The 22,857-nt window shown below is 28.0% G+C and overlaps 1 protein-coding gene across 5 annotated transcripts; it reads left to right on the top strand.

The window, feature by feature from the left end:
* Positions 1-817: 817 nt before the first annotated feature.
* On the top strand, positions 818-22,801 carry LOC145186589 (cilia- and flagella-associated protein 46-like). Of its 5 annotated transcripts, none has more exons than XM_090095020.1 (36): positions 818-1,395; positions 1,488-1,619; positions 1,923-1,987; positions 3,218-3,382; positions 3,491-3,611; positions 3,815-3,909; positions 4,031-4,168; positions 4,331-4,430; positions 4,566-4,658; positions 6,253-6,330; positions 6,483-6,595; positions 7,514-7,610; positions 7,864-7,995; positions 8,077-8,318; positions 8,536-8,755; positions 8,995-9,532; positions 10,261-10,538; positions 10,681-10,859; positions 11,200-11,328; positions 11,579-11,738; positions 12,015-12,140; positions 12,352-12,966; positions 13,128-13,603; positions 13,789-14,740; positions 14,879-15,112; positions 15,306-15,503; positions 17,977-18,150; positions 18,381-18,546; positions 18,638-18,792; positions 18,883-19,168; positions 19,282-19,376; positions 19,951-20,014; positions 21,782-21,847; positions 22,039-22,273; positions 22,364-22,503; positions 22,588-22,801. In XM_090095020.1, the coding sequence occupies exons 1-36, from the start codon at positions 1,237-1,239 to the stop codon at positions 22,752-22,754; spliced, it is 7,383 nt and encodes a 2,460-aa protein (XP_089951146.1). In that variant the 5' UTR covers positions 818-1,236; the 3' UTR covers positions 22,755-22,801. The 5 variants fall into 5 exon arrangements, with proteins under 5 accessions (XP_089951146.1, XP_089951145.1, XP_089951149.1 ...); XM_090095019.1 differs by having other exon boundaries at positions 19,282-19,391; XM_090095021.1 differs by lacking the exons at positions 818-1,395; positions 1,488-1,619 and having other exon boundaries at positions 1,924-1,987; positions 3,337-3,382; positions 19,282-19,391.
* Positions 22,802-22,857: the final 56 nt, after the last annotated feature.

Raw genomic sequence — 22,857 nt, 5'->3', positions numbered from 1 at the left:
TCGATTTACTTTAACAGTAACTACTTTTTTTTTCAGGAATTTGTCACCAAAATACAATCATAAATAAACGGGTAGTAGACAGTCTAAAAATTATTGTTGTAAAAGCTAGAGTAAGAGTTTGTGCCGTTTTTTTGTTTTTTTTTTTATTTGTAAAAGTCGGGGGACTATATAACAGGAAATATATTTTATAACCAAAAAACGATATTTTATAACCTAAAAATACAATTTTTCAAAATTTCGTGTTTTTCCTTTTAAATTAAAAAAAGTTGTTGCATTCGGAAGTAAACAAATTTAAGCAAATCCAAATCTTGATATCTTAAATTGCTTCAAGATATCAAAATTGGGATTTGCTAAAATGTTCCGAAACCTTTCTATTTTCACCAACATTTTATAGGATTAACTTAAGGTCATAAATTAGCAGCGCATTCTTTCACTAACTAATGGTTTTCTTTTAGGCTATTATTTGAATCTATATTTTCTGAAAATCTATACTAAGAAGTTGCAGGATTTCTGCTTGACAACCTATCAGCTTGTACCCTTCCTCCACTTATAGGATTTACGTATTCTATAAAAATTAACAGTTCAGAGTCTACTTTTTTAGCTCATGTAACAGTAAATAAATTATTTTGATAATGTTTGAAAAAAACAGCAAATAAGCTGGCGTTTAGGTATATTTGGAAATAGCACCCTACATGTAAAGACCGCCCGCGAACCCCTTGGTAATCAAAATAGCACCCTACATGTAAAGACCGCCCGCGAACCCCTTGGTAATCAAAATAGCACCCTACATGTAAAGATCGCCCGCGAACCCCTTGGTAATCAAAATTGTTTACTAAATAAAAATGGTTGCATTTAGTAAAAAAGTCAAACTGCAACGCATTTTCTTAAATGAACACTTCGAAATGAAATTGCCTAAAATTTATACCTTTGTATTATCTCGTTGATATGTTTTAAGAATTATTTTAATATTTAAAACGGTAAAATAGAATTTTTGGCTTGAGGTAGCTTTCTTTAAAAATTAAATCTATTGATGCCATTTTTTGTTACGATATTTTAAGTTAATTGTTTCTTAACACAGGAACGTGTGGTACAAAAAGACTTATCAAACTAATAAGTATATTCTACTCTTAAATTAAAATGCTTTCAGAGAATTCTTATTTTTATACATTTTATATACATATGTTGAATAGATCTTTTGAAATGTCACAAATAAGTAGTTAAGCATCCAAAAAAAAAATGCTTTCAATTGTGGATAAACTTTTAACTGAAGCTGTTGAAAACAATAATGAAAGTATTCTTATTGATGCTTATGAAAAGCTGACAACAACATCAAAGAACATTGGAAATATATTGCCATCAAATTTGCTTATAAAGTGTGCTGAAACAGCAATTAAAGTAAGTTTTTAGATATTATCATTTTTGCGTTCTTGTATGTAGAAATAACTTTTTAATCGAACTAAAGTTTTGGATTCCTAATTTTTACACAGTTTGAAAAGTTACAGATTACGGAATGGTGCATCAAAGAGTATTTTATAAGCACTCCATCAAAAGATGAGTACTTTTGCAGAGCCTGCATTTGTCAAGCACATCTATTTGTCCCTACTACTTCTAAAGATGAGGTATATGTCAATACTCCACTATTCTTTATAAAAATTTTATACATACAGAGTTATATGTGTATATATGTGTGTGTCTGTGTATGTCTCTCTCTCTCTCTCTCTCTCTCTCTCTCTCTCTCTCTCTCTCTATATATATATATATATATATATATATATATATATATATATATATATATATATATATATATATATATATATATATATGTATATATATACACATAAATATACACATACATATATACATATATATATGTATGTATATAAACACAAACACAAGCACATGCACATGCATATCTCTTTTAGAAGAATTTTGAGCTTTCAGTGGGTTATCTTTTGAGAGCAATTCAATTTGCAAAAATGCATAAGAGGTAATTTACAGAGAATTCATCTTTTTTCTTATATGTTATTTTATAATTACCTTTTGTCACAACCTAAGTTGGAACCTTAAAACCCAACTTTTTGGGTTTTCAATCAGATTCTTGTTAATTTTAAAATTAATAAAACTAGTTTAAGAATCAATTAATCTTTTATTTAAATATCATTACAGTATTAAATTGATAATGAAATGCATTGCAATTTATATATTTCTTGATTAATATAATTCCATACTCTACTTGATAAAGATTAACTAAATACAAACAGGTTTTATATTTGTTGTAAATGAAGTGTAACCTGTAAGCCCATATTCTGATATTATTGTTAAGATTTTTAAGTTTTTATATACCAATATCTAAAAAAACTTTCACATTTAACATTATGCTGTACTAGTTTTGTGAAGTGTGGAGAATTTAGGCCTATTGTGAGCTTTGTTTGATTTCAAAATGTAAAGTTCAGTATAACCTAGCCTTAGGCCTCAATCTGCTACCTTTATATTGCCACCTTAAAGATATAATTATAAAGTTTACACAAAATCAATAAAATTTAACAAAATTTTATCATATATTAATCATAATTTATCTATAGATTTCTTACATTTATACAAAAATACAAAATTATATATTTACACAAAATTATATGCACAAAATTCAGTATCATTTAGTTTGCTGTTTTTTAAGCTGCATTAGTGAATGTTAGATAACATACTAGCTTATGGTCTTTTCATATTGACATATATTTAGTTCTTTTCATGTTGACATATATTTTAGTTGACCATTAATTTATGTTTCATCACTAAAATATATGTCAATATATTTGTAAATACAAATCTTTATGCTTTTTGTAATACTGTATTCAATTTTGAGACAAGAAATACAGAAATTTAAACAGCTGATTTTGAAAATGATTATGATGACTTTCAGCTAACTTTGTCATTATATATATATACATACATATATATATATATATATATATATATATATATATATATATATATATATATATATATATATATATATATATATATATATATATATATATACATACATACAGCATTAACAACTGAGTGTGAGATGATTAAATAGGGTAACTAATTTAATGATTAAGCAAATGACTTTAACCAGACTTATCTAATTGCCATGACAGGTACAGAAATAGTCAGACTTATAAATGTATTTAAAACAAGAAAATATTTATTTGAGTTTTTTACTTTTTTTAATTAGTCTCAACTACTTGGTCTATAATGCTTCTGTTCTTTTTTGGTCATTTTCTCGGCCATTCATGAAAAAAGGTTATCGACATCTACTTACCAATAGTTTGCAGCTCATTATATCTTCTTTAGAAGAGGTGAAGGATACAGAATTTGAATGGAGAGCTGAACTTTTAATGTAAGAATTATTCTGAATTGATTTTTATTGTGGTTGTAAAACCAGATTTTGAATGATCTTTTCATCATCAGATTAGACAGCAGTTTATTTAAGAAACTTGTGTTTTAGTTTTTTACTAGAATGCCTCACAGAGACTGGAGCAAAGGAGGTACTTTCTGTAGGTTTGTCAGCAATGGAGTTTACAAAACAGCATTCATTAACTTATGCAAAAGTTATCCTTGATATACTGGTACTTATTGTATAAACTTTATTTAATTCTTAATTTGATGTATAACAACTCTTTACTTTAAAAATATTATAAATGTTTATATATATATATATATAAACATTTACTTTTGGTTTTAAAACATGCTCTTTGTATATTTTCTTTGTATTTTTTTAAGGAAGAATTTATTTAAAACTTTATTTAATTTTTGTTGTTTTTTTCTTCAGTATGAAAGCAAAGTGAATGATCATGCAAAGATTTCTGAAGTTGTAAATGACTCAGAAGAACTGAAGATTTACTGGAAATTATTATGCTTAAAAAAGTAGAAGCATTCTTCTTTTATATTTCTAAATAGTTTTTTCAGTTTGTCATTATTATTATTATTTTAATGTATTGTCATAATCGTTATTATTTTATTGATTTTTTTAATTGCTCTGATTTAGAAATTCGAATTTGGTTTTTGAAAACGCAGAGATTATGAATCTGTTTGATTGCATAACAAGCAATCTTGAATACAAGAATGGTAATCAGAGGGAATCTTTGAGTTTGAGATCAACTCATGGTCTGACAAGACCTCAAAGGTTTTTCCTATTCTGAATTTATCCTTTTTCGTTGTATGAATAGTTTTTTTGTTGTTGACAATATGTTGCTTGTAAGTTTAATTGTTTAAAGATGACAAGAATAAATTTTGAATAAGAATTTACTTATAAAAAAAGAACTCAAAAGTTATTTCAATTCCATAGGATTGGACTTCTTGTAGACCTAACAAGACTTTGTATTGCAATGAATCATCAAGAGATAGGTGAAAAATGTATCAAAGAGCTTTCAAGGCTTGCTTCTGTTGTATGGATATTCTTTCTCTAATTTTGTTTTTTTCTAGTAATTTCATTATTTTATTATACATGTTTTTATTTCAATATAAATTTATAATTATATAATAATAAACAAAAAATAATATCTTTTGCTAATGAATTTTAGGGATCCCCCCTTCAAGTTGAACTTCAAATTTTGAAAAAGGAACTTAAATTTCTAAACATTAAGGGAGATGTTTACACCAAGTCCAACATCAAGGTAAATAAAACTGCTACACATGATGTTAGGTGTGTGAATACAGTGTCAAAAAGATGCGATCATCTGCTTTTGATTAGCTCTTTGATTTATAAATTTGCAAATGTATTGTTTGAAATCAATCTAATTTTTATATATTTTATTTTAATCCTTCTTTAGTGCTAATTATATTTACATATTTATATATACATATCATATATACTATACAGGTTATTTATATTGTATTTTATACATATCTATAATTGAGTTGCGCTGAAGAAATTACGTCAAGCAGATGTTGGCGTAGTTTCCTTGAAATATTGTAAATAAATTTTGAGTTTTTTTTTTTATGAATGTATTAGAGGTATTTTGTCAATTATAAATTGAGCGCGAAACTTATGTGGAGGCAGAGTTTTTTAGGAGAAGAGAAAATGTAGAATTGCAACATTGTGTTTGCTGCGAGAAAACTACATATCTATTGTACTCATTACTTGCTTTATTTTTATTGCAATACTTCAAAATTCTTAAATTTTTGTTGTTTTTTTTTTTTGTTTTTTTTTGGTATTATTAAAGCAATTTTTACACCCTTATTTGAATACCTTATTTCAATAATTTAAAAACAAGATTTGCAAAACTGCAAAATGGGAAAAGTAAAAGGGATCTTGTACAACAACAATTATTCAAGTTATTCAAGACATTATCACAGATTAAGCCACTAATAAACTATTGTTAAATTTATTAGCAGCTTAATGCTGTGTTATTAATCAATGTAAAGAGGGAAATGTGTATCAATCAAGAAAAGTACATCACAACCTTGGGTTACTAGAGAGAATCTTGTGAACTAGAGAGCACCTTGTGAACTAGAGAGAACCTTGTGAACTAGAGAGCACCTTGTGAACTAGAGAGAACCTTGTGAACTAGAGAGAACCTTGTGAACTAGAGAGAACCTTGTGAACTAGAAAGAAGACATGATCATACAAAGATCTCAGTAGGCAATTCAAGAAAGCACAAAAAGCACAAAATTAACTGTGGCGATGGATATGCGAAGTGATGCCTGCATACTTAAGGATTGTTTATTAGCAATATAATGACCCAAAACACAATCCAAAATCTGATAAAAAAAAATTTCAATCAAAGGATATTTGTGACTCTAAAGTCCAGCTCTTAATCTGATCAAACATCTTTAGGAATATTTAGACTGAACTTAAAATAAATTAAACTCACTTTTGAATTTTCTGTGGGCTACAAGGTATTGCCAGTTTGGTATTGCTTATTTTCTAGACTGTAAGTATTAGTTTCTTTTAAGAATTTTTGAGCTTTCATTCCTTGTAAGATTTTTGAGTTTTTGCTGCACACATAAAATATAATTTTTTGGTGAATTGCGCAAACACAAGCTGAACACTAGTAAAAAATAAACTCTAAGGTCATCAGAGTTTAAAATCTTTAAAAGTTTGATGATTTTATTGGAATGTCTATTGCTATGTCTTAAATAGTAAATATAAATTTGTTATATAAAGTTTTACTACCTGAAAATTAAAAATGACTGCTTAAACTACTAATAGAGATTATATATTTCTTATTTGAGCTTTGTAATTTTTTTTCTATTAAATATTTTTAGCTTCGTCTTGATGCAATTGAAGAGTTGCAAGATGATATAACATCTGCATCTCAAATGAGCCAGGAGAGTTTGGTCCAGGTGAGCTATTAAAAAAAAATTTCTTTAGGTTTTTTCGATATACTTTTTAAATAATTTTCAAAATTTTTTTAAAAGCAGTGCTTATGTTTTTATTACTGTTATTACTTTTATCATGAATATGAAGTTGTGTTTCTTTAATACTTAAAAATTAGGTTGGTTGTGTAACTTTGTGGAATGCATGTTTGCCTTTATTGCAAAATAACCTGCGTCATTATGTCTATAAGCCACTAAAAATGGCATCTCAGAAGTTGGAAGAAATTGATAGGTGATATGTATATTTTTTCAGCTATTTATCATTATTGATGTTGCTATACCTGGGACCGTAAGGTTGAACCTCTCCCTACTCCTAATTTTTCTTAATAAATGTGGTCCTTTACGTTATTAGACATTATTTATGTTGTTAGACAAATCTGAACTAAATACTTAGTTTTTTTTTGAGTTAAAAAAATCCAAAAAAAGGTTTTAATATATACAGATGAGCATTATTAACAAATTGTTAAGGAAAAATGTCCATGATATAAATATAATTAAACTAAAATGATAAGTGCACTATTGATTAATTAAGTTTAATTTTTCTGCATAGTTTCCTAAGCTTCTGTTATTGCATTCTACAAAGTGCGAGATCATTTGCAGAATATAATACACAATCCACTGTATGTCTCCATGGAAACATTTTATTTAAAATTCATGTTTTTAAATTAACTATGTTACCATGGAGAAGAACCCAAAGGATTAAAAAAAAATGTTATAGCTTTTTAGATCTTAATTTTAATTTTATAGTTCTAAGCTTTTTTTTTTGTAATTTTTTGCAATTTTTAACAGTTTTGATAGAAACTGCATAACACCAAAGTTATCATTACTACTATTACAGAAATTATAAATTTTTGATATTTTTGTAGAATTTTTTATGCTTTAATATAAAAAAAACTTTTAGTTTTCAAAAATCTTTGTAGAAAAATTTTTTCTTTTAAATATCCGTGTAAACTTTAAATTTTTCTTTGTTGATTTGTTTTTATTCCACTTTTATTGTAAGCTTTGGTGATTTTTATGTTTTTTATGAGTTTTGTTTATATTTTAGTTTTGTTTATATTTTTGTTTTGGTTCTCTTAAACAAATGTTTTTTATTTTTTAAAATATTTATTAATATCTAAGTGAAACCTAAGTAACTTTTTTCATTTTTTAGTCTTTTAGTTTTGATGAGAAGCCAAATGCATTTTGAATTGGCAAAATGTGAATCTGATAAATTGCAGCAAGCTGCTGCAAAGTCCCATCTTATAAAGGTGAGCCTTGTTTAGTTAAGTTTTTTTTTGGTAAAATATACTTAGATTAATTGCAATAAATATTGTTTGTTTATTTACAAAAATTTTTTTTAAATTTATTTCAGTTATAACCAATTTAAATGTTATTTTTTCTCTGATTTTAAATAAAAAAAGAAAATTTCAATTGTATTAAGTAATTGGTAGCGAAAAAAATTAATAAATATTATTAATAAGTATTAACACCTATTATTAGTTTTAAAAATTTTATTTTTAGGCCTCTACACTTGATGTTGATGGAATTTACAAAAGTCGAATTGATCATTTTAAACAAAGATTGGATGTTTCTATGATGTTATATGAACAGCCTGGTAACTCAGAAGATCAGGCAGCTTCAATTATTGAAAAGGTTTTTAGTTTAAAACAACTTTTTAATGTAATGAAAAGGCTTAAGATTCTTAACCAACTAAAATTCTTTTTATATCTGCAGGCTTCTTCTATCAATATCAAAGACCCAACAAGAATGCATGCTTATCTTAAAAAAGCTGGTTCTCTTTTGTCTCCTGATGCTTTCAACTTGGTTATTGAAGGTGAAAAAGCTTTGATTGGTTCTGCTACAGAAAAGGATAGCTCTAAATTTTTATCAGAAAAAATTGAGAAGTATAAGAAAGCCGTAATGGCTGTTGATGGTCATCTTCAAAGATTGTCACCAGGGTCAAATACTAAAAAGAGGTAGTATTTTCTAATACAGATTAAAAAAAAAAATTAAATAAGAAAAAGCTAAAATATTTTTTTGTACTTTTAGGCTTCCCTTTAAAAAAAACTGATACTGATATTATAATGAAATACTGATTTCTTACGGATTTGTATGAGTATTTTGTTATAAAATTAATGTGAAACTGTATTTACTTCTAAATAATTTTTTAACATTTTTCAAAATATTTTTCAGGATATACCTATGGTCTGATTTAGCTAAAATTGCACGCAAACAAGGATTATGGGATATTGCTCGTGCATCTTGCATTTTTTGTTTTCTTTACAATGATAAAAATTTGAATGACAGTTTGAAAGTTTCTGATGAAGAAAAAGAACAAGATACTGTTGATGTAAAAACAACTACCAAAGATTTAAAGCGTCTTGTTGCAGAAGTGCATTTCATCTATGCTGAAGTAAGTTTTAAATTCTTTTCATTAGATAGAAGCAAATGTTTTGTTAGTGTGTAAAGAGGTTTTAACTACAAAATATCTATTTTTGTTTTTATTCTAATCTTGTTTTTATACTACTCTTGTTTTTAAAATGTTGCTATTTTACAAACGACCAATTATTTCTGTAGTAAATTACCTATTAAGCTTTTTAAACTAAAATCGGAAAAATTGCATAAGTTTATTCAGTATTCTTTCATTTGCAGTGTCTTGTTCAATTGATTAAATCTGAAGGAGCAGAACTTCTACAAGTACCACTTGGACCTCTTAACACTAAAACTGGGTCTGTTGAAAAAATTAAAAAATGTGTTGAGCCAATAAGAAATAAATCTGAAGCAGATCTTGAATGGTCTGCTTATTGCAAATGGCTAATGGAAGTTTCAGAAAACTCAATACAACATTTTCAACTTGCTGCATACATTGGTGTTCAGCTCAATGAAGGTTGGATTGTATGCAATGCTTCAATTTATATTTGGAACTACACAAGCCATCTTATATCGTCAGGAAAATTTTCATTGGTGACAAAATATTTAAAACCTTTGTTTTTTTCTTTACAAGCTGTCAGATATTCAAGGCAAATAATATTTTTATGCGATTTGAGTAATGTATTAGTGCAAGGTCTTATCCAGTCCTACAAATCTTCAGCAAATAATTTAGAGGAAAGCTTGGAAGAAAAGTTGGTCGTTAACAATAAAAAAGCAAAAGATGCAAAAAGGAAATCTCCTAGCAAAGTGAAGAAGTCAGGTATTTAAGCAAAACTACCTTTCTGTTCAACCCAATTTAGACTATTTTGTTTAAAACACTAACTTCAAGTTTCTATGGATCAAATGTTGAGCTAAAATAAGACTTGTTGAGATAAGAGTTGTTGAGATAAGACTTGTTGAGATAAGACTTATTGAGATAAGACTTGTTGAGATAAGACTTGTTGAGATAAGACTTGTTGAGATAAGACTTGTTGAGATAAGACTTGTTGAGATGAGTACTTGAATCTCATAAGAACGTTATTAAGCTCCTTCAAAAACAATCAAAATTTCATATTATAAAATAATTGCTTCTATATTTAAGAAAAGGTTTTTCTTTACCATTAAAATAACCCCAAAAAGTAATTCTTGTTCTCATTTTTGAAGTGGCTGTTCACAAATAAAAAAATGATAGATGATGATGATGATGATGATGATGATGATGATGATGATGATGATGATGATGATGATGATGAGGAGGAGGAGGAGGAGGAGGAGGAGGAGGAGGAGGAGGAGGAGGAGGAGGAGGAGGAGAAGGAGGAGGAGGAGGAGGAGGAGGAGAAGGAGGAGGAGGAGGAGGAGGAGGAGGATATTAACACTAAAGTAATAATAACAATAACAATAATAACAATGATAAAGTGTAAGTTAATAGTAATAAGTATAGTAAAAGGCTAATAATGTATTTTTAGGATGATAACTTTTTTATTACTTGATTATTCTAACTAATGATAGGTTCAATGGTTGTAAAAGATGATATGCTAGAGTTAAAAGAAGCAAATGCCATCTTAGAATATATGTTACAACTTACCAGCCAACAGCCTGTACCTCTATCAGTCCGTGCTTCTCTTCTAAAATCATGGGTGTTGTGTAAAGGCCTGATGAATCAACCAAAAAATTACTTAAACTTTGAAAATGATAAAGGTGCAGAAGTTGCAATATGTCACCTGGAAGCCTTGATACTTCACACAAATAAAGTTGCAGACTACTCACCTGTTATTTCTGTCCAAGAGGCAAAATACTTTGTTAAGATTTAACAATTTGGAATAATTAGAATCGTAGTTGTTGTTTTCTTATGTGTTATATATTTCTTTAAGTAGATTTTTTAAAGATTTTATAAAAATTACTAAAAACACATCTACATTTACATCATAGGTAATTGATGGTGTAAAAAGCGTGAAGTGGGATGATTCTCTTGTCCTACTTGAAGTTTGGGTCAAACTTGCTCTTCATTCATTCAACTGCAGCAACATTGAAATAGCTATTGAGTGTTGTAATCATGCACTCAACTTAGAATTCACTGATCCAAAACCAAAAAATAGGAAGCTCATATGGTAGTTACCTGATACATATGCACTGAAAATTATTGCTTTTAGATATTTTTAAATATTAAAAAATTAGATGGTTTTTAAAAAATTGGTAAAAATTGATAAGTCTTTTAAAAATTACTTTAAATAATTCTTTTAAATTACATATTGTAATGTAGATAAATAACATAGTTCATAAATTGTTAAATTTTATAATTTTATACTTTATATATATATATATATATATATATATATATATATATATATATATATATATATATATATATATATATATATATAAAAAGTTAAAATTTAAATATTTAAAAAATAATTTAATATTACTTTTTTTTTTTTTAACTGTGTTTAGTTATTCTAAAAAACACCAACTACTACACTATGCATGCATAATTAAAGGCCAGTGTTATCATACTTCCAAGATGAATAGATGGGTTCAAACTCAACATTCTGCACTTCAATCTTTTGTTGATGCTTGTGTGTAAGAAACATGATTCAAATAATTTTATAAGATTTGCAGTTTTTTTAATGGTTCAAATAATTTTATAAAGTTTGTAGACCATTAATTTACATAATCTACCAATGGTAAGAAGCAAAACTTAATTAAATGACATTTAGATAGGCAGTTGAATGAATATTGATTAGATGAAAATTTGCTCTGCGTAACTTGGGTTTTTAAGTATTATGAGTAAAAAAAATGTTGATAAAAAGGTTGGATATCTCTTGTATAGGTATGCTAAAGATGCCAGATGTATGAACTTAGCTATGAATGCAACAAAGCATTATTGGAATATTATTCAGCCTTTCCTTTCTTCAACAACAAAAAGATTTATGATCCAAAAAAGTTTAAAAGATGTATTGGATTGTATTGTATTTATTGCAAATACAATGGTAATTAATAAAAGTATTATGTTATGTAGTTGTATATGGAGCTTAAAAAGCATAAAATTAACAAAATTGGAAATTGGTTTGTCTAAATTGGTTATAAAGTTATAACCACCTTAGACAATTGTTATAATTGTCTACAGTTGTTATAATTGTCTAAATTGGTTATAAAATAAATTGGTTAAAAGTCTCGTTTATAGGTTTTGGTATTCAAAACTTTATTTTCATAACAATTAATGCTGCTTTTTAGTTAGATTACTTTAGAAAAACTTTTTTTTATAGAAAAATGAAGAAAAAAGGAATATCAAAGAAGGTGTAGGTGATGATTGTGATATGAAATTAAATGAAGAGGAGTCAAAGCTCATAGCTGCATTATATGATATTTTACTTCAGACTTATTTTGAACAGGTACATCATTTTGAATTTCTGTCATTTTTTCAGTTGTTTTTTTTAATGAAAAGATTTTTATTATAAAAGTTAAAACTTATTTGAAAAGTTTCTCACTTTAAAAAATTAGGCATATTGTAAAAAGCCATTGTAATTTTTTTATTTTTTTTTTTGAAAATAAGGATCTGCTGAGTTTTTTGTATTCTTGTAAATGGTTTTCTTATAACTATAGGAGCAGTTTGAGGAATGTCTTAAGGCAATTGATGAAGCATTAAAAGTAATACAATTGTCGCAACATTTGACCCTTATACTTAAGCATAAAATAGGTGTGCTAGCTCGACTTAACAAGTCATTTGAAACTGATATAGCAAGGTTTCAAAAACCAAGTGAAGATTTTTTGTCAAATGTTTGGCTAAAGGTTGCCCAAAGCTCTGTTAACAAATTGGATAGAATTTCTGCTTACAGGAACTCTGTGTGTGTTTTATCAAATAGAAATGTTTATAAAAAAGTTAATAAATTAATGGAGTTAGCAGGCTACTTATTTTCAAACAGTTACCCTGTTGAAACAGCAATAGAATGTCTTACTCATGCCATAAGTCTTTTGCTATCTAAAAATGTGTCAACATCTTCTGATGGTTTTTCTATCCCAATAGATGTTAAAAATGTGGTGACATCTTCTAAAGACTTGTCAACCCAAATAGATTTTCAGAAGCAAAAGATTAATGTTAAAGAAATGACCATCTTCATCCTTCTACTGATAATGATTGCAGAGATAAGCACTCCTAAAAAAAACATGTTTAAAGAATGTATTTATGGAGCTTTATTTTTAGTGAATCTCATTTGGAAGGTATTAGTGTAATGGCACAAATGGTATTATATAAAACATTTTCTAGCTTATCATTTTATCGTTTGTATGTATTGCTTTTATTTATTATTTATCATATTTAGGTTAAAGTAGCCATGTTTTCTGAGTAAAATGGAATGGTGCTATTAGGAATTTACATTTAGATATCTTATTCAAATGTTGAAAAATCGATAAAGAATGGTTTTCTACCAGGTGAAAAGTTAAGTGAAGAACAAAAGAAACTCTTCCATGAGATCGATGTTGACGCTGAGTTATTTTCCATGACTATTGATGAGATAAGCATTTATAAGTTGCCTGAAAGCCATATACAATTTTATAAGGCTGATTGTGAAGGTTTGTTTATCAGTAAGGATTCAGTTGAGAACCCTATGCAATTCTTTTTGTATTTGGAGAAGTTGGTGGATTATCTTGAGCTTGTTTGTTTATCTCATCTCTCATCCTACGTTTTACTTTTAATGACTTACATAGCAGAAGAGATTTTACAAAATCAAATCTTATCAACTTTGGTTCATTTGAAGTGTTGTGTATTGTATAACACATTAGAAATGACTGCAGCTTGCAACTTTCATTTTAGTGCTGCTTTAAATACAGATCTAATGTCAGAAAGTAATCAAGTTAAGTAAGTTCTTACTTTAAAGTTAAAAAAAAGACTTGTGGTTTATAAGTCATAGTTTTAAAGTTTTAAAGGAATAGAAAGAAAAAGGTATTTGTGCTTTTTTTATCACATTTGTAGTTTTCATTTTTTTCATTCTTTTGTAAACTCTTTTCAATATATTTCAATAATGTAAAAAAAACTCTTTACAGAGGTCGAGATGAACTGAATTTGTGGAATCAAAATGAAAAGTTACCAGCTTCAATAAACAAAGCTTTTAAACAGTATTTAAAGTTACCAGAAGTTATAATTTTTAAGGTGGATTATTACATCAAGATTGCTGAACATTTTGTTCAATTACAACGGTTTTCAAAAGCATTATTTTTCCTGCATGAAGCTCAATTTTTTGCTACTGCTATTGAATATGTTGAAGCAAATACATTAATTGATTATTATTATGCATTAATATTTTATTATCAAGGGGAGTTGATTAGAGCCATGAACTTATTGAGCAATCAAGGCTGTTCACCTAGTGATGCATGGTTAAAAAGAGTTTTACTACTTGTTGATTTGATACTCAAATTTGATGGGATGCGTATTTTAAGTGAAGAAAGTGTGACAAGAGCTAAGGTCATCTTGCAAAATGCTGAAAAGATGATCAGAGATAAAGAAGATGAAATATTAAAAAGTGGAAAGTGTGAACACTTTGATTATATGAGAGCTCGTTTAACACAAAAGCTAGGTGATATTTTGTATCAAGAATCTGTAGATTGTAAAAATCAGCAAAAAATAGATCTTCTTATCCAAGCTCGCCTTAAATATGAAGAGTCTTATACCGTTTTTAATCAACTAGGTCACAAAAAAGAGAGTTTAAAGTTGCAACTGTTGCTGATAAAGCTTTCTCAAACAATTATAGAATCTAAAAAAGAAATGAAGAAAGAAGAACTTTTAGAAACTTTTCTTCAAGCAAAATGTGTTATTGAAGATATAAAGAACACTCTAAAAGTAACCAGTTTTGAAACTTCAAGCAGCCTAACAATTCATCATGATCTTTTTTCTGCATATTTGCTATTTACATCAATTATGCAGTTGATACTTTTATTGGCTTCCAAAGAAAGTGCACAAAAGCGTTTGGTTGAGGAAAAAAAGTCTGCTATTGATAAGGTTCACTCTTAAAGTTATTTGAAAGTTTGAAAATTCTCCCATTTTGTTTGTATTAACATTTATATAGCAATTTCAAAAGTGTCTTTTTTTTTGTCTTTTTTTTCTGATTTGTTTATTTGTTAAACAATTGTTTAATAGTTGATTGACAACTATGTGGCTTTGGAACCAGAACTTTCACGATTTGAACAATCATGGCATGATGCTGTTCAAGAAATTACAGCTATTTCTGTAAATCTTTCTCATTCTTTATTGGTGTCTTGCCAAAATGTATCTTATCAGTATGTGAAAGCTCTTTTAGAACTGGGAAAATTACTGACCTATGTTTCAAAAGTGAAAAATGCAGATTCTTTTTCTAGCTTTGAATTAGAAGAGGTAAATTTTTTATAATTTCTAGTTTAAGTGTATCAATCATAAGTTTTAATTTTCATGCGTCTTGATGGCAATAAATTTGTCCACTCAAGTATTATACAGGCTATTTCACTAAAAAAGATCTTGGATATGTTGTCATTTTATTTTCATTTATTTTTTACACAAGTTTACAATTTAGAAGCATTTGTTGTTTTAGGAAAAACAAAGAAATATATATTCTCCTACTTTTCATATTTCAATAACATCACAAAGTATGGAATACATGATGGGCGCTATTCATCATAGTTTAGAGAGAGGTTATATTGAAATTGTTAACAAAGCATCATTTCATTTATTAGAAAGTATTGGATACCGAGATTCATGTGCAGCCCTTCAACTGTTGGCTTTGTATCAGGTAGTTGAAAAATTTTTACTGGAAAAAAAGTTTACAGATAACCAAAAAGATTAAGATTTTTTTAAATATTTAATTGCCAATAAGTATTTTTTTTTTTACCTGTGCAGAAAAACCTTACTAAATTTTGTATTTTGACTATTTCCTTTACTTTTTTATATTATTTTAAAAACAGCAGAAAGAACTAAAATTTTAAAACAGAATAGATTTCTTCCTGACTCCAGGTGCACATCTTGAAATTTCATGAAACAAAAACAGCAAATTTAACTGAATGTTAAATTTCAGTTGAAAAATTATTTAAAGAGTTTATTTATTTTTTGATACACCAGCAGAATGGCTTCCTTTTATATAAAAAGGTAGAAAATAACATCTATAATTGAGTTTTTACATATTTTCCATTAACTAGGTTTAATTAACCATTTCTGCAGAATTTTCTCTCAATTTTTTTTCCCTTCAACTTTTATGTTCCTTTTGAATGTTTTAAATCTTGGTGTATTTTCTTAAAAAATAACAAAATAAATTTTGACAGGCAGTTCATAAAAACTTAATTTCAGACACTGCTGCTTGCTTTTTCAACAAATAATTTTTCAGCCAATTATACTGGTAACCATTATTGAGTAAAAAGTTAAATTTTAAATGCACTGAAAGCATATTATTTGGTATGTTTAAAATATAATATATGCTCTCATGTAATACCAACCTTCAAATTATGTAAAATATATTTTTATATATATATATATATATATATATATATATATATATATATATATATATATATATATATATATATATTTATACAGGTAATGTCAAAATTACTTGCACTGGAAGTTTTAATTTTTTTAACAAATATCTGAACATCCTGTGAGTCTCAGTACAATGATCATTTGATTAATTGTATCCATCACTCCGACCTCCGCATCAACAAATGGATTAATTACATCTGTGAAACTTTAAGTCAAATAAGTTAACAGAACACAGTCACCGTTGGATTACAACATCAAAAAGTCACGTTTTATTCAAAACGTTGATTAAAAAAACTACACAGTTTGAAAATATGGATACCTAATACTAAATAATTATCTTTAACCCTTTATTGTCTTGACCCTATTGTTTAACCCTTTATTTATTGTTCACGGATCCATATGGATACCGTCATTTTATATCAAAACTTTACATCACTTTATATCAAAGAAAAAAAGAAGAAAGAAAAAATTAAAGAATAACTCTAGAAAGCACTGTGAAAACTTTCTTCTACCGTAAAACAAAAAATTCTTTACTTTTTTTCAATGGAAACTTTATTCAAACATAATTTTTTGATTCAATACGATAAAACTTTTTTGCTTTTGTAATCAACAAGAGCTAAAGAACTTGATTTGAATAGTCTGGGTGCAAAAGATCTCTTTTGTATTTTCTAAATGTAGCTTAAAATTTGAATGAAGAACTTTTGTTTTGAACCCTGTTTTTTTTTTCATCTTGATGAATTGAGGTTCGTGATAAAATACTGCATGTAATTCTGGTGTGACAGAAATGGAGAGACTGATATAATTTGCTTTGAAATTCAAAATCTTTTCTTCAAAATCAAGATGTTTGAGTGAGCTGCTGAAGTTTGTCTGAGCCTTTCAGAAGCCTTATGAAATCATTTCCATAGAAATGTTTATCATCGTAAGACTGAATAGGAATATGCAGCGCAGCTGGCCAACCATTGATTACTGAGGTTTTTTTAAAAAAAGTTTATCATCCCCAGAAAAAAACAATTTCATAGGTGAAATAGCTTCAAGCACAAGTTTATGGTTGGGAAATTATGGTTGGAGCACAGATAAATGAACAACATTTTTTTGACTTTCTCATGTAAATGAATGAAGTAAATGTGTTGTTTGCTAATGGCACCAAAAGTTCTTGGTTTTCATCAGTTAAGGAAGTTGGAATCAACATTACATAAGTAACATAAATGTTTGCACCAGCAACATGTTGATGTTTACTGCTATGCGATTGAATACCACATAAAATGTTAGCCAAGTTCAAGCTGTTGAAGATTATTAAAGAGTCATTGAAATATTTCTCTTGAACATTTATAAAATCAAAATTGGCTTTGGCATTATGGTGTGTTTATATATGTGTATATATAAATAAATATATTTATATATACATACATATATATATATATATATATATATATATATATATATATATATATATATATATATATATATACAGGTATGGTCAAAATTACTTGCACTGGAAGTTTTAATTTTTTTAACAAATATCTGAACATCCTGTGAATGGTCTGTGTCTAGTTTGAGTCTCAGTACAATGGATTGTTATGCATGAAGTGCTTTTGAGGAAAAAACCTCAAGAAAGTGTTGATCAAAGCATGTGATAATCTAAATGTAATAACACATTAGTTGCAGCTAAAGTTTTTGTAATTGTTAAAGAGAAATGTTTTAAAGGATGATAAATGTTTATATTGCATATTTAGAGTTCCTGTTTCTCTCTCCGCATGAGGAAAGTTTTAAAATATTTTTTTGCTGATGCAACACGCTCATCAAGTGCTTTATCATTCAATCTTCATGAGACTCATCAAAAAAATACTGATGACTGGGCACTTGATTTTATAAATGAAATCAACCTAAACAACCTAGATAGACACGAGGTTTGTATTTTATGTAAATGACTTGTTATTATGAGATATTGTCTGTTGTTAAAACAGTTTTTGTTATAAATTTGTTACTTGTGTCAGGATACACTGAGTTGTTCATCAATACAACAAGTATCTGGTAGCACTGAGTTTATTAATCAATCTAGAAAATCATGATGATCACCTTTAATATTTTAGACTTTCATTCTCTTTTTTTTCTCCCTTGTCTATGTATTTCTTTTTAGTGGTGGCATCGACTTTCAATTGTAAAGAACCATTTTCAGCTTTTCAAAGAAATACCTTTTAAAATTACGTATTTTATTCTTCAACACTCCCTAGACCACAAGCACCTCTATGGTGGTGTTTTTAAAGAAGCTGGTGTAACAGTAAAGAGAAAAGACAGTTTAGCAGGTTGTAATCTAAAATTTTAACTTTAAAATTACAAACAACAAAATGTTTCTTGTTTTGCTAATTGCTTCTTTTTCTTTGTATGTTTGTTAAGAATCATTTCCTGGCTTTTTATCTCGAGCTGAAACAAGTTATGAGGTGCTTAACAGTATGGTTGAGATGCATGCTGAATTTTTAGCTTTTAATAAAGAGTTCATGAGAAAGTACTCTAAAGAAGAGGCATCAGTTGCTCCCAGTGTTTCTGCAAATGTAAGATTTCATGTGTGTTAGCAAATGTTTCCTGTTTCATAAAACCAATTTGTTTTTCACCTATTCTAAGAGTAATTTAATTTTAAATAGCTTTCAGAAGAGGTTGCTAATACAAGACTTTTACTTGAAGAACAACAGCAAGTCTTATTTGAGAATCTCATTGCTGTTATAGAAGCATACTTAGGTGATATCTTATCACGCTTAGAAGAGTACTTATGTAAAGAAAAGGATGTAGTAATTGTTATCTTAGCTGATAATGATTTATTGGAATTTCCTTTGGAAGGGATCAGTGTGTTTAACAACCAAAACATTAAATCTGTCACAAGAGATTTTTCACTTCAAATGTTTTACCACAGATTAAATCCGCGTGTCACAAGTACGCAACTTTAAATTCTAATTTATGAAACTTTTAAGCATACTGCTTGTATTTTTGGAAAAAAAAGTTACTAATTAATCTTAGTATAAATAGCGCATGTTTGTATTTTGTAGAGGATGAAAAAAAAATTAAACCAGATGTTGTGAAGTCAACTCAAGATACAAAAATCAAAACCAAAAAATCACCAGTTAAGATCAATGATCAAAAGGTCAATGATCAAAAGGTAAGTAAATCTTGTAGCAATAAGCAATCACTTCATTCTCTCTTTCTTTTATTCTTCCTTGTTTTTTTCTCTATTTGACATGCGTTTTTGTACACTTGAGTCTGGATTGGGTTCGCTTTCACGTTTCTGCCCTGAACTGTTAAAAAGTTTAAGTTAATTAGCCTTGGGCTGTTGATTTTTTTATTTTGAATTTCAACAAAACAAAAAAAAGAAAACTTTACTAAACAAAAGAACAACTTTTTACTTGAACTGTTAAATTGAATGAAAACTTTTAATTTTTTGTTTACAAATGCTTTAAATGTCTTTCAAAATGATGTCTAAAATTGTTAATTATTCCTATAAAAAACTATAATTGTTCCTCCTCTTGTAATATTTCTTCTGCATTTAAATTTTTTAAAAATCTAATGATCATTGATGGTTTTAATTGGATTAATTTGGTTACTAAGTATTTAGTCATTACAGTTCTTGTTATATTTATGTTAGTATTATTTTGTTGAAAATTTTTACAGACATCTAGTACTTGTTATTTTGTTTTTAAAAGTTATTATCTTTGATTTAGACCACTGGAAATTGTTTTAAGATAGAAAAAGAAGCGATTTTGCTGGATCTTACCGTTCTTAAATGTATCTTTTCTAATTATGTTTCTTTAATGACAGGTTACACATTTCAATGCATATGATAAAATATTTTAATGCATTGGCTAGTTTTGATGTGTGGAGTTATTGATTTTGTTATTTCTCTTAGATACTTATGTTCTTTTCTTCTTAACAAAAAATTGTTCATTTTTTTTAAAGTGCCCCCAATACTTATGATTATCTTGTAAACATTCGTTACAGTTTGAAAATAGGAATACCTAGTATTAAGAAAATATCCTGAAAAAATTCTTTTTGAGGGGTGATACTACATGGTAATAGAAGTTTGTAGCAAGCAAATTTTGAAATATTTGCTTAACATCCATGTGATTTTTATCAGTTTGAAGATTTTTACTTTTTTTCAGTATTTTGGCCATGAGAAATATTTTTTTGCATTTCTATCAGTCAAAAATTTTTTTCTGATGAAAGTTTTTAACAGCTTTTGTTATTTATGAGATTTGTTAAAAAAATTTTGCTTTACTGGACAAAATGGCTCACAGTCCTGATCAGAAGACTGCCAAATTAGTATCATCAAAAACGACCAGTGTCAATCAACAATTTTTTGTAGCACTTGCTCAAGACATTCCAGAAACACACCATAATGCCAAAGCCAATTTTGATTTTATAAATGTTCAAGAGAAATATTTCAATGACTCTTTAATAATCTTCAACAGCTTGAACTTGGCTAACATTTTATGTGGTATTCAATCGCATAGCAGTAAACATCAACATGTTGCTGGTGCAAACATTTATGTTACTTATGTAATGTTGATTCCAACTTCCTTAACTGATGAAAACCAAGAACTTTTGGTGCCATTAGCAAACAACACATTTACTTCATTCATTTACATGAGAAAGTCAAAAAAATGTTGTTCATTTATCTGTGCTCCAACCATAATTTCCCAACCATAAACTTGTGCTTGAAGCTATTTCACCTATGAAATTGTTTTTTTCTGGGGATGATAAACTTTTTTTAAAAAAACCTCAGTAATCAATGGTTGGCCAGCTGCGCTGCATATTCCTATTCAGTCTTACGATGATAAACATTTCTATGGAAATGATTTCATAAGGCTTCTGAAAGGCTCAGACAAACTTCAGCAGCTCACTCAAACATCTTGATTTTGAAGAAAAGATTTTGAATTTCAAAGCAAATTATATCAGTCTCTCCATTTCTGTCACACCAGAATTACATGCAGTATTTTATCACGAACCTCAATTCATCAAGATGAAAAAAAAAACAGGGTTCAAAACAAAAGTTCTTCATTCAAATTTTAAGCTACATTTAGAAAATACAAAAGAGATCTTTTGCACCCAGACTATTCAAATCAAGTTCTTTAGCTCTTGTTGATTACAAAAGCAAAAAAGTTTTATCGTATTGAATCAAAAAATTATGTTTGAATAAAGTTTCCATTGAAAAAAAGTAAAGAATTTTTTGTTTTACGGTAGAAGAAAGTTTTCACAGTGCTTTCTAGAGTTATTCTTTAATTTTTTCTTTCTTCTTTTTTTCTTTGATATAAAGTGATGTAAAGTTTTGATATAAAATGACGGTATCCATATGGATCCCATGGACAATAAATAAAGGGTTAAACAATAGGGTTAAGACAATAAAGGGTTAAAGATAGTTATTTAGTATTAGGTATCCATATTTTCAAACTGTGTAGTTTTTTTAATCAACGTTTTGAATAAAACGTGACTTTTTGATGTTGTAATCCAACGGTGACTGTGTTCTGTTAATTTATTTGACTTAAAGTTTCACAGATTTAATTAATCCATTTGTTGATGCGGAGGTCGGAGTGATGGATCCAATTAATCAAATGATCAAAGGTTTTTGAATATAAAATTTGTCAATAATTTAGTTGCTCGTATAAAAAATGAACTGTTAAATTATCAACAAATAATATTTATATAGATTAACATTTCGTTCCCTTCTTTTTAATAATTGTTCAGTAGTAAAGTTGTTTTTCTCAGTAATTCTTGACCACCTGGAATTATTATTTGGAAGAAATTACTTTTAGAGCAAAAGCAAAAGATTAGCCATTGGGTGGGAATAAAAGGTTCAGAAGATGTTAAAGAAATGCAAATGCTTCTCGATGCTTCTTTCATCTTTCACGGATTTGGGAGATTTTTTTCGTTGGTTCCACCTAGCCTTGTTGCGCCTCTAAATCTTACAAGTTCTCATGTTGTGATGTTGTTTGATTTGGCTCAAGCTAAAAGTAATGGTTTGAGACAGCAAACCGATGCAGAGAAACAGTGAGCTAAGCTTTATACTCCGTTGGCGCTGCTGAAAGGTTGTTTTGCCGACAAATAAAATTTCAACTTTCAAGATATCTTTTTTTTTAGTTTATCTGATGATTTAACGGTTGAAAGCCACGTGAATACATCAGCTATCCTGTCTCTTTGTGGCGCAGCTACTGTTATTTTAAATCAAAGGACAACCAGTCTGGCCATGAATCACAAGAGGTTGAAAACAATTGTCGGAGGTAACTGTTTTATGCGGTAGAAATGCGCTCTACGTCAAGATATGTCCTAGATATTCTTATTCACCTATACTTTTATCGATTTAGGCCTACTGAGTAGCAGCGTCACTGTCGGAGAGTTGTTGCGTTCTCTTCACAGCTGTAAGAAGATCGAAAACGATGTTGAAAAAGGACCTGCAGAAAACCCCGTGCGAAGTTGTGAACGATTTAATACAGTATTATACGGACTTCCAAATTTCGTTACAGATTTGTAAAAAACTCGTCTGTGTCATTAGGAATAAATGAAATGCAACTTTTAAAACTGCTCTACCGTTACGTTAAGATAACTAAGTGTCTTGTTAAACGACATTTCGGTGC

The sequence above is a fragment of the Hydra viridissima genome, unplaced genomic scaffold (genome assembly GCF_058129835.1).
Source record: "Hydra viridissima isolate aposymbiotic clone 2 unplaced genomic scaffold, HvirCarnegie_v1 scaffold_8, whole genome shotgun sequence".
Taxonomy (NCBI): domain Eukaryota; kingdom Metazoa; phylum Cnidaria; class Hydrozoa; order Anthoathecata; family Hydridae; genus Hydra; species Hydra viridissima.
This window is presented reverse-complemented; position numbering and strand designations above follow the sequence as displayed.